The following is a 12,848-nucleotide window of genomic DNA, read 5'->3' as shown; positions in this document are numbered from 1 at the left end:
ACAGTACATTTTAAATAACAATTTATACACATGGTCATTAGATGAAAGTCCCTTCAAAGCTTGTAAATAAACTAGTAACAGAGCCCCAGACTGGAAGTGTCAGAATACCCATAAAACTTAGCGGTCAAACAGTGGTTCCAATAGTTTCCACCGTTCTTTTTCCCACATAGGGGATTTTAGAAACACTTAAAATAAGGGCTGTGTTTCATGTAGGTTTACCCTGCCATGATGTTTAACTGTAAATCTCTCTTGGACAAGGGGACTTCAAAAACAATACTAGTTAGTATCAATGTAGACAAATCTCTCTGACTTGGAACATATTACCAGTTACAGGGTCTTATACATTTACCCCCCCTCCTATCATCATCATATCAAGTGATTCAATATATTCCTAAGCTCCTGCACGTCATCTCGCTCACACTTTTGCTAACCGGTATTGTCAATTCAAGACAGTTCACAGAATAGTCCAAATGTAGCCAATTTATTCATTACTACATTTAGCTAACATTTAATCCAAAGATTCTTAAATTCTGCAGTCTGGTCCAGATCATCATGGCATTTGTACTCTTATGGCAGATAATTAGCATTTCATTTTGGGGGGGTAAATTACAGGAGAATATATTGATAAAGTCCTTGTCCGAGAGTTTTATATGATTATCAAAACGTCACGCCAGGGTAAGACTACACGAAACACAGCCCTTTTGAACTGTTTCTAAAATCCCCTATGGACCCATTTCCCTGTTTGACCGCTAGGCTTTATGGGTATTATGACTCATACTGTCGTACTCTATTCTATGGCTGCAAAAGCACCACTACATATCAAGTGATCAAATACCAACACTACGATCATAGCCACTCACACACAGGCCATTACATTTTATATAATACCTACAATACTCTTCAAACCCATGTGGTCAGTAAAGTGCCAACATTTGCTTAGAATTTAAATACTCTTCACAAACTAAGATGTCGGTTAAATCCTAAATGGTAAAGTGCTGTATGTTCCAGTTCAGAATGACCTAGTGCACACTGCGGTGATACAGCACATTCAACACAACAATGCTATCACAAACCTTTGTCAATTTTACATCAGTTGTACAACCTGAGTGTTTACTAGGTCTATGTGCCTTTAGACGTGAGGCTGTGGGTCACGTTGAGGTCAGTGGTGGTCCTCAGTAACAATCATTACAGGGTTCAGTCCTGTCTCCAGCTCTTTCTGCTTCTGCAACAAACCCTGGAATCAAACACAGTGCTTGTGAGCAGGAATGAAAGAAGTGAAACGAAAGTTATTTCCTCTGCCTACTTTCAGATTATCTACTCATCTCCCTGAAGTGTACACTCATTTAGTCCCCCTCATGGCTTTACAAAAGGAATGGACTGTTTTCACTTTTAGAGTGAACGAGAGCGCACTGAGGAGAAGGGTAGAGAATGTGACTGTGTGTAATGGACACAGATGTAATACAGATACCTGCCGTAGCTTTGAGAGGCTCTTCAGTATGGCCTGCTGTCTCTCTGTGTTCCTAAGCAGCTCCGGGTGGAGCAGAGGGTCCTTCTGGTGGGGAGGGCTAATGGGCCTGCACTGGACCCCATCTGTCAGAATATGAAACTAGCGCTATATACAAAATATCTGACAATACCCAGAATAAATCTGAGATGATCCCTATGCACAATAACTCTACATTATTGTAAATGTGCCTTTGGCTCCACAATAACATGACAAAGTTACGGTGTTGAGAGCAGGTTCAGAACAGTGAAAATGACCTCTGACCTGTGTGTGTCTGTGGATGTGTGGAGGGTCTGGAGATGGGGGCACGGGGATCCATGTGGTACACCTCGTCGGTCCTCAGATAGGGGATGTACTCCGAGGGGGGAGGGGAGCGGTCTGTGTCCTGGAGCGAACCATGGGCCTGTGTCGGGAGGCGGGAGCCACGGGACTGGTTCTGAAGGCGGTGTTTGATAGCAGGAACTGGAGGGGATCTGGGGGGAACTCTGGAGGCGCAAGACATCATGCTGTTACATCTGACAATGTGGTAGCCTCGTTTAACCAGACAAAATGTGGTAGCCCCGTTTAACCAGACGAAGTGTGGTGACCCCGTTTAACCAGACGGAGTGTGGTGACCCCGTTTAACCAGACGGAGTGTGGTGACCCCGTTTAACCAGACGGAATGTGGTGACCCCGTTTAACCAGACGGAATGTGGTGACCCCGTTTAACCAGACGGAATGTGGTGACCCCGTTTAACCAGACGGAATGTGGTGACCCCGTTTAACCAGACGGAATGTGGTGACCCCGTTTAACCAGACGGAATGTGGGGACCCCTTTTAACCAGACGGAATGTGGTGACCCCGTTTAACCAGACGGAATGTGGTGACCCCGTTTAACCAGACGGAATGTGGTGACCCCGTTTAACCAGACGGAATGTGGTGACCCCGTTTAACCAGACGAAGTGTGGTGACCCCGTTTAACCAGACGGAATGTGGTGACCCCGTTTAACCAGACGGAATGTGGTGACCCCGTTTAACCAGACGAAGTGTGGTGACCCCGTTTAACCAGACGGAATGTGGTGACCCCGTTTAACCAGACGGAATGTGGTGACCCCGTTTAACCAGACGAAGTGTGGTGACCCCGTTTAACCAGACGGAATGTGGTGACCCCGTTTAACCAGACGAAGTGTGGTGACCCCGTTTAACCAGACGGAATGTGGTGACCCCGTTTAACCAGACGGAATGTGGTGACCCCGTTTAACCAGACGGAGTGTGGTGACCCCGTTTAACCAGACGGAATGTGGTGACCCCGTTTAACCAGACGGAATGTGGGGACCCCTTTTAACCAGACGGAATGTGGTGACCCCGTTTAACCAGACGGAATGTGGGGACCCCTTTTAACCAGACGGAATGTGGGGACCCCGTTTAACCAGACGGAATGTGGTGACCCCGTTTAACCAGACGGAATGTGATGACCCCGTTTAACCAGACGGAATGTGATGACCCCGTTTAACCAGACGGAATGTGATGACCCTGTTTAACCAGACGGAATGTGATGACCCTGTTTAACCAGACGGAATGTGATGACCCTGTTTAACCAGACGAAGTGTGGTGACCTCGTTTAACCAGACGGAATGTGGTGACCCCGTTTAACCAGACGGAATGTGATGACCCCGTTTAACCAGACGGAATGTGATGACCCCGTTTAACCAGACGGAATGTGATGACCCCGTTTAACCAGACGGAATGTGATGACCCCGTTTAACCAGACGGAATGTGATGACCCCGTTTAACCAGACGAAGTGTGGTGACCTCGTTTAACCAGACGGAATGTGATGACCCTGTTTAACCAGACGGAATGTGATGACCCTGTTTAACCAGACGGAATGTGATGACCCCGTTTAACCAGACGGAATGTGATGACCCCGTTTAACCAGACGGAATGTGATGACCCCGTTTAACCAGACGAAGTGTGGTGACCCCGTTTAACCAGACGGAATGTGATGACCCTGTTTAACCAGACGGACCCTGTTTAACCAGACGGAATGTGATGACCCTGTTTAACCAGACGGAATGTGATGACCCTGTTTAACCAGACGAATGTGGTGACCCCGTTTAACCAGACGGAATGTGATGACCCCGTTTAACCAGACGAAGTGTGGTGACCCCGTTTAACCAGACGAAGTGTGGTGACCCCGTTTAACCAGACGGAATGTGATGACCCCGTTTAACCAGACGAAGTGTGGTGACCCCGTTTAACCAGACGAAGTGTGGTGACCCCGTTTAACCAGACGGAATGTGATGACCCCGTTTAACCAGACGAAGTGTGGTGACCTCGTTTAACCAGACGGAATGTTGAAAATGATTTCACCTCAAACACGGTGTTCAGTCTGATTTAAATCAGGCTACAGATGGAACACTACTGCCTTTACTTCTACTCACCTTCCAGTGTGAACAGCCATGGCGTGTGTCACACCTGTGATGCCATTCTTTATCCTGCCCTGTGCAGTGCTAGCAGGGTAGTTGGCTTGTGGTGGCGAGGGGTTAGCAGGCCTGAGGTCAGGTTCGGGGTCAGGGGGGTGAGGGGTTATGGTGTTTCTCTCCATCATGGTCATGAGTTCCATCTGCCTGCGGAGGCGGCTCTCCTGCCTGGTGTGTTGTAGCCCTGCAGGGTAGCGCTCTGATGCCGGGACATAGGGTTTACTGGGTCTCTGAGTGTTCCACTCTGGCCTACGACCTCCTCCCCTGTGTCTCTGGCCCTGACCTTGGTCTGTCCTGGCAAAGGCCTCGTACAGGTCTCCTGCACCTGAGATTGTACTTTATTAATCCCCAGGAGGAAATTAGTTTCGCCCTTATAAACATAGTAAAAAAAACAATACACACCACCTTCTCCTACTCCTCCTCCCAGGTCGTTCAGCCAAACGTTCTCCTTCCCTGCCCTGGGGACAGGAGGGTTCCTCTGAGCAAGCTGTGCTTCCTGCCTGGCCTCCCGCCTGCACCTCTTGGCGTTGGGAGGAGGAGGTCTGTACTCTACAGGGATGTCTGGGGTTTGCACCGCCTGGCTTCGATTACCTAGAGCCTCCACTGTGTACGTGCAGCCCGGCCTGACTGCTGGGTTCACCTCTATGCAGACACAGAGAGAACACCACACAGGGAGGAATTTTAGAATGCCTATTTACAACAGGGATTTGGTGAGTAGTAGATACATGCCTGTATAGTACACGGTACATGACACTAATTCAGATAAACACTCACAATAAAACGTCTTAATTCAGTTAACCACACCCAAACTGTAACATGCTAGGAGGAATAGTGCAATGTATGTTACCAGTCTTCACTGCCATGTCCTTCCTAAGGGAGGCGGTGCTGCAAGTCTCTTCTCTCAGGGTGTCCATCTCCCTTCCTGTCCCTGTCTGGTAGTGGTATGGTCCTGAGCTGGTGTTAAAGACTAAAGACAGAACAATCAAAACCTGCTTTGCTTTCATCAAATACCTTACACCTTTATTTAAAAGGCAAGTCAGTTAAGAACAAATTGTTATTTTCAATGACGGCCTAGGAACTGTGGGTTAACTGCCTTGTTCAGGGGCAAAACAACAGATTTGTACCTTGTCAGCTCGGGGATTCGATCTTGCAACCTTTCGGTTACTAGTCCAACGCTCTAACCAATAGGCTACGCCAGGGAATTTAAAAAATAAATGTTTTTAGGGTTACCCGGGCCCTGCTATGTAATGTCCTACAAAAACATGCCATTGATAGGCCAGGTGATGTAGGGCTATTCCCCTTAAATGGCTTACTCCACACCGTTCTGCTGGCACATCATCTCAATTACACACGGTTTGTAAAAGGTGTAATTAACTCTATATTGACACTTGAGAAATTATTTAGATTATAGCTGAGACTAATCTTATTTTTTAACAACATTAAGGGTAGTTGTTTTTCCTGCAATTAAATCTCGAAATGTTGCTCAACTGTCAGTATGCTTGCGCCTATCAGAACGCATCTCTCTCTTCACTCAGTGTGTAAAGGGGGGAGAGGAAGTGAGCGCCAGCAGCGAGACAGGGACAGAGCAGATACTTTCCTTGCAGGAAGCAGGTTAATGCATAATACTGTTGACCAAATAATGGTTTTAGAACCAAAATATATATTTTTTTGCCGCGTGGTAACAATTAAGCAGCGGCACAATACAACGGAAACACTGTAGTCATCTACATTGCATTTTTTAAGCCCTTTGAAAACTGAATGGAAAGACATTTTAACACTTATTAAGGCCTTCGAATCAGATAAATGAGTTTCCGAATTGAAGGCCCTGCGGACACCCTGTAACAGTAATCACCCCGTAACGAGACAGGTTCACCCTCCAGAGAGTGTTGCAGCTTGGAGACGTCGTGTCCCTTCCTGGCCAGCTCTCTGATCCTCTGCTGGTGCTTGTCCTTCAGGGCCTCCTCCTGGGCCCGCTGAACACTCAGGTAAAGCTCCTCCTGCTTACGACTGTGCTGCTCCTGCAAGGACCACCACAAGTGTTACAAAGACCCCAACAAACACAGTCTCTTGTCAGTTAATATAATAAACACAACAGGAGTAGGCTAAAACTTATAATACAATTCCAAATTCGAAAACAAATGGAAAGAACTTAATTTGTGATTGCTAGTCATCTCTTTCATTAAAGCTGATATACTGGCAGAGATCCCCAATGAGCTCGAAGTTCAGAAGTGTAACGTCCATGTGCTCTGACCTCTGTGTGTCTCTTTCTCTGAGTGTCGAGCTGGTACTGTTTCTGGAGCAGCTCTCTCTCCTGCGCCACCCTCCTCTCCTCCTCCTGCTCCACAGCCAGGCGAACGGCCTCCTCCGCCTCACGCTGCCTCCTCCTCTCCTCCACCTGAGCCTCGATGGCACGCTGGAACAGGAGGGGACAACCAATCCACAATACTGTCAATCCTCTTAGAGTCTCAATGGCCAAGAGAATTTGAATTTTATTAGGATCCCCATTAGCTGACGCCATGACATCAAATAATATTCCTGGGGTCCATCATAGCACATTGCGTAAGATTATACATTAGATTAAAGGATTTGGTGTTCTACCGTTATCCCACTCATACCTGATGCTCCAGCTGTTTCACTCTCTTCCTCTCTCTCTCCTCGATCTGGGCTGGGTCCAGTAGGGCCGTCATGGTACGGAGATGGCTGAACAAAGAAATATACATCATAGAATAGCACAGAATAGAATGAATAATTGTTCCCGATCAGATCAGATGGCTAGGGGAAAACTCTTGTACTGGATGGCTCACCTTGCCTTCTGTGGGAAGCCTCCAGTGATGTCGACGCTGGCTCTCCCAAGACTGTCCCCTCCGTAGGTGCTGGCTCCGTCCCAGGCCACAGACAGGGCTCCTAAATGGGTCCTCTGACTGAGGGGCTCTGACTCACCCCTCTCTGCAGCCACGGGTGCCTGGAGAGGGACTCTCATCTGGGGGGAGTCAAAGTGCATGTCCCAGAGCTCATGGTCCTCAGCCTGGGAGGGAGGGAGGGAGGTGGATTAGTGGAAACACGCTATTGAGCATTGTTTTCAAGTCTGGGAACCTACAGGGGTAAACATTTTAATTCTAACCTGGCACTAACAAACCCAATTCAACTAAACAATTAAAACAGCCTGTTACTTGGCTGAGATACTGTTTCTCCTGCCGGTGTCGCAGCTTGTCCTCCTCCCTCTGCCGGTCCAGATCCTGCAGCCACCTCCTGTGATGCTCCTTCTTCTGAGCGCTGAAGGCATGTTCTACTGGGGTGGCCTCCTGGACATCACAACCACAAAAACAGCAGCTTTACAACAGCACTCTGTTGTAACCTTCAGTTGAGATGGCCTGTGCCTGTTCCCTGTAACTCGAATAGTAAATGTGTGTTTGGTACATTATGGTAGTGAATGGTACTCCACCCCCACTACGAAGGCAGATCTGATGGCAGAAGGGAGGTCTCTGTGACTGCTGTAGCTCTGAGTAGAGCACAGTGTGTCTGTGTCCTCCAGACCGGGTCCTCCTAGCATCTGGCCAGAGACCACAGAAGCTTGTCAACAAACATGTTTTCTTAGACATTGACAGTGAAAACTTTTTGCAGAAAAAAAAATCCATTGCCTACCCTGGTGTGTATGTGACCATCTCCAGGACCAAGTTTGGATGTGATGGTCACCCTTCCCCTTGGGCCATAGTCTGCCGTGACATCTGGTCTGCTCAGGTCTTTCTGCTGTTTCTTCAAAGCCATCTGTTCGTCTTAATCAGACAGAGAGCAAGCCAATCAAATCACTTCATTAATGTTTGATAAGCTGTAGCACACCACAATACCCAGAAACCACCAATCAATCAATTAAATTGATGCTCAAGAGGTCTTGTATAATGTAAGCCAGCAGTTTAAAAGTAATGCTCAGGAGCCAAAATGGGTCGCAGAAAATGGTGCACTACCTCATCCATTTCGTATGGTATGTGAAATAATGTGTAACTCATATATGTTACAAATTGTTTTTAAAAAATGCTGCACTGAAAGTGAAACCAGCCCCTTGCTTTATGGTGTGCTGTGGTACTGTACAATACTAGATCACAATACTTAGGTTCCAACATAAGTATTGTGATTCTCACGATTCTATACTGAACAAAAATATAAAGGCAATATGAAACAACTTCAAAGATTTTACTGAGTTACACTTCATAGACGGAAATCTGTCAATTTAAATAAATTCATTAGGCCCTAATCTATGACTGGGCAGGGGCGCAGTCATGGGTGGGCATAGGCCCACTCATGTGGGAGCCAGGTCCACCCACTTGGGAGCCAGGCCCAGTCAATCTGAATGAGTTTTTCCCCACAAAATGGCCTTTTACAGTAATAAATACTCCTCAGCACCTCCCTCCGACGATCCCGCAGGTGAAGAAGCCAGATGTCGAGGTCCAGAGCTGGAGCGATACCACATGGTCTGTGGGGCCTGGAGCGATACCACATGGTCTGTGGGGCCTGGAGTGATACCACATGGTCTGTGAGGCCTGGAGTGATACCACATGGTCTGTGGGGCCTGGAGTGATACCACATGGTCTGTGGGGCCTGGAGTGATACCACATGGTCTGTGGGGCCTGGAGTGATACCACATGGTCTGTGGGGCCTGGAGTGATACCACATGGTCTGTGGGGCCTGGAGTGATTCCACATGGTCTGCGATTGTGGGGCCTGGAGTCATACATGGTCCTCGATTGTGGGGCCAGTTGGATGTACTGCCACATTCTCTACAACAATGTTGTAGGTGGCTTTTGGTAGAGAAATGAACAGTCAATTCTCTGGCAACAGCCACAGTGGATATTCCTGTAGTCAACATGACAATTGCACACCCCCTCAAAACTTAAACATCTGTTGCACTGTGTTCTGTGACAAAACTGCACATTTTAGAGTGGCCTTTATTGTCCCCAGCACAAGGTGCATTGTGTAATGATCATGCCGTTTAATCAGCTTCTCGATATGCCACAACTGTCCAGGTGGATGGATTATCTTGGCAAAGGAGAAATGCTCACTAAAAGAGAAACAAATTTGTGCACAAAATTTGAGAGAGAAAGTTCTGTGCGTATGGAAATGTTCTGGTATATTTTATTTCAGCTCATGAAAAATGGAACCAACACATGATGCATTTATATTTTTGTTCAGTGTATATGTACTGCAATTCGATGTTCCAAACATATTGCTCACCATATGTCTCCTGCAGAGGGATAAGAGCCATGACAAAACTATTTTAAAAATATATATATTTTTTAAATTGAACCATTATTTAACTAGGCAAGTCAGTTGAGACCAAATTCTTATTTACAATGACGGCCTACTCCAGCCAAACCCAGATGACGCTGGGCCAATTGTGCGCCGTCCTATGGGACTCCCAATCACGGCCGGATGTGACAGAGCCTGGATTCGAAACAAGGGACTGTTGCACTGTGATACAGTGCCTTAGACGGCGGCGCCACTCGGAAGCCCAAGTTATGCAAATAAAAGTGCTGAAAACAAATTGGTTCCATATTTTAGAAGATGGAGAACAAGCTATGAAGGAAAAATACTTAGTGCATGTATTTTTTGGTGCAGGTACAGCCAACTAGCTCAAATAATATTGGGATAGTCAAAACGATACGCTATATTGTCAAAAATAATATCCTGATGTGTAACTGGATCAATTTCACCCATCGCTAGTTGGTACCTAGTTCTTTCCTCCATTGTGTCCTCTTGGCCTCCAGTGCTTCTTTGTCCATCTCTCTTTCTCCCAGAGAACTGAACAGGCCAGATGGTTGACCACAAATCACCCACCTGTCCAGTAGAAAAGAAAGTATGCTAAATACATAACATAATTACAATTTCACATGTTAGAGGTGTCTGTCAAGTGGTCAAATAGGCTACAATGTGCTCCTAGTATATTACCTTTCATCCTCGCTTTTTCCCTGTGAGTTTCCATTCCCACTAACATGTGCAGCACTTCCTTTTCTCCCCGTTCCAGTCAACAGGCAATCCTCTTTAGAGTTCCCTTCATTTCCTTGGGAATATGCAAACACTTAGCTACATGCATCATAGACGGTAGTGGTACATCCTCAATTTCATCATCAGGTTAATTTAACAGAGAGCCATTTGCACTTGAATTGGGATTATTGTAAACGTCTCACTCTAACCTGTTTGAGGCTGGCTGTGTACATCCTGATCCTGTGAGCGAATGGTTGAGTTGTTGATTGTGCTGAGGATCTGTTGGAGCTGCTCATTGGTCAAACAGACCAAGCTGTCCTTCACAGTGGACTTTGGAGGTCTATCGGTGGCTATCTGCCCATGTCCTTTAGCTGAAGACACTTTGGCCAAGGCTTTGGTATTGTGGTCAGTGCTGCCCTTGGCCTTTGGTTTTGTATGATTGGATGCAACCATTGGAGTGTCATTCTTGACTGGCACGGTGTGGGTAATAGGGACTGCCTTCCTCCTCTCTGCACGTTTCCTCTGTACTCTCAGAGGCTCCTCGGATACTGGTTCGGGAAACTTCTTTGAGTTGAGAGCATTTTGTGGTCTGGTTCGAGAGAGTATCTAACATTAAATCATAAAAAGGAAAGTAAAACAACAAGGAACGTTACAGTTCATGCATTTCTGACCGTAAGTGCAAAAAGTAACGGTTGTTAGATAGCAGAAAACTCTTACCTTATTTGGATTCTTCGTATCAACACCTACAATCATGGCAAAACATAAATGACAACTCAAGTTAAAATCGGCTTTGATTCCTCTGAGGTATATGGTAATGTATAATGATATCTTAAAGTTTAACTGAACGGTATGATACCTACCATGATGATTGGTTAGAATTAGCCTGGGCTTTCCATTTTCAAGTTCGAACATCAGACCATCCCTGTTCACCAAAAAAAAAGGTAATAGCTATAGATCTAACGTTAGGTATGTTGCTACATAAGGCAGATATATATCTAACATTACAGTTATGCTAGCCAAATGATCTTTCCAAACTTTGATGGCTGGTTTACAAGCTTCAACTAACTATCTAGCTAACGTCACCAACTGCAAAGCTCGTTAGCTAACGTTAGCTAACTTCAAACACGACTGGTGAAAGGAAAAATCATTACTCACCCCAGATTCATTTTAGCTGACAGTTGTCATTGAACTGGCTGAACGATATACATAAATCTTGGTTAGCAAAGTTATTTGGTGAGAAACATTGCTAGGTAATAATTGTCCAGTTTCCTCAAACTCCTAGCTAAAACATTGATACCTCTCGATATGTTTATTGTGTCCGAGATCCTTTTCTAATATCTCTGATTGTGTATGTTGGTTGCTGTCAACGACCAATGAGAACATAAATGATTGGCTTATCACTCACAGGTTTGTATTGAGCAGCGAATCAGAATACGTCTTGCTAAATAGGTTAACTTTACGTTTCCGACATTACGGTGGTAAACCCCTGTGCTTAAACTCGGGGTTTGACTAGATGGTATACGGGACAAGCGAGGAAGAGGTGAAGTGAGAGGATTTACCCCGCCCAAAATATGTCCGAATGAGATTTTTTTTTTATATATATAAAAAAAGATTGTATGGTCTGTGAGATAGTGTCTTATTACGTTAGGCTTATTTGATCGAGTTGACGTTTCGTAATATTTAGGCTGTTACAAATGCATTGAGAAAACTGAGAAAAACGACTTAGTTGTGCATGTTGTTTTTATTGTTGCACTGTCCCTACGTACACCAAATATGTTATATATAAAGATGCTCACTCACATATTGACTCTACACACACACACGCAAACACACTCGTATACAATCATAATTTACGCCGCTGCTACGCAGTTTATCATATATCCTGATGCCTTGTAACCTTATAGGTAAAAATATATATATTCCGTTCTGCCCCTGAACAAGGCAGTTAACCCACTGTTCCCCGGTAGGCCGTCATTGTAAATAAGAATTTGTTCTTAACTGACTTGCCTAGTTACATTTATTTTATTTTATACAAAAATACATAACTACCTCTATCACTCCAACTGTAAATATGGAATTGAAACTGACCCTGTATATAGCTTCTTACTTTCTTGTGTTTTTATTCATCATGTTTTTGTTCTACCTTCTGTTATTTTTAGTGCAAGGTGGATAATGATTATTGCATTATTGCGTTTGGAGCTTGCAAGAAAGGCATTTCACTGTGCTTGTGCACGTGACATAACATGTTCACGTGCATATCTGATGTTCGGAAAAATTAAGGCAGTTATACAATTATAAAAACATTACAGTACATTCATAACAGATGTCACAACACACCAAGTGTGTGCTCTCTGGCGCCTAGTCCACTACCACATATCTACAACACAACATACATTTGTATGTGTGTATAGTGCGTATGTTAACATGTGTGTGTATGCACCAATGTTTGTGTTGCTTCACAGTCCCTGCTGTTCCATAAAGTGTATTTGTGTCTGTTTTTAATCTGATTCTACTGCTTGTATTAGTTACCTGCTGTGGAATAGAGTTCCATGTAGTCATGGCTCTATGTAGTTATGTGCAACTATCATAGACTGTTCTTGTCTTGGGGATTGTGACCCTCTGGTGGCATGTTTTACGGGGGTATGCATTGGTGTCTGGGCTGTGTGCTATTAGTTTAAACATAAATTAACATTAGAATAGTCCCGCTTGATATTGCCTGCATTGAGTACGTGTATATCCTTTGCTTTGGCGGTCACTCGGCTACCTTGCCAATATAATAGATAATCTGACGAGACTCCCTAAAAAAACACGTCACTTCGACAGTTATGGCTAGCAGGGATTCAATTTTTGTCAGAATTCACTTTTCCTATCAGGTTTAGAACGCATGCAGCAAATTAGGAGAATATACA

General features: G+C 45.1%; 1 protein-coding gene across 3 annotated transcripts; it reads right to left on the bottom strand.

The window, feature by feature from the left end:
* Nucleotides 1–4: 4 nt before the first annotated feature.
* Nucleotides 5–11,300, bottom strand: ccdc66 (coiled-coil domain containing 66). 3 transcript variants are annotated; one of them, XM_035777030.2, is made up of 19 exons: nt 11,095–11,300; nt 10,800–10,861; nt 10,657–10,682; nt 10,149–10,545; nt 9,904–10,015; nt 9,686–9,792; nt 7,607–7,737; nt 7,407–7,514; nt 7,135–7,266; nt 6,769–6,989; nt 6,580–6,664; nt 6,216–6,377; nt 5,817–5,982; nt 4,812–4,931; nt 4,370–4,606; nt 3,926–4,289; nt 1,769–1,989; nt 1,469–1,590; nt 5–1,234 (listed from the first exon to the last, which is right to left on the bottom strand). In XM_035777030.2, the coding sequence occupies exons 1-19, from the start codon at nt 11,103–11,105 to the stop codon at nt 1,160–1,162; spliced, it is 2,859 nt and encodes a 952-aa protein (XP_035632923.1). In that variant the 5' UTR covers nt 11,106–11,300; the 3' UTR covers nt 5–1,159. The 3 variants fall into 3 exon arrangements, with proteins under 3 accessions (XP_035632923.1, XP_035632925.1, XP_035632922.1); XM_035777032.2 differs by having other exon boundaries at nt 4,367–4,606; nt 10,149–10,528; XM_035777029.2 differs by having other exon boundaries at nt 4,367–4,606; nt 11,095–11,299.
* Nucleotides 11,301–12,848: the final 1,548 nt, after the last annotated feature.

This window comes from Oncorhynchus keta, chromosome 10, assembly GCF_023373465.1.
Source record: "Oncorhynchus keta strain PuntledgeMale-10-30-2019 chromosome 10, Oket_V2, whole genome shotgun sequence".
Lineage (NCBI taxonomy): Eukaryota > Metazoa > Chordata > Actinopteri > Salmoniformes > Salmonidae > Oncorhynchus > Oncorhynchus keta.
The sequence above is the reverse complement of the archived record's forward strand: the minus strand, read 5'-3'. Positions and strand labels throughout refer to the sequence as shown.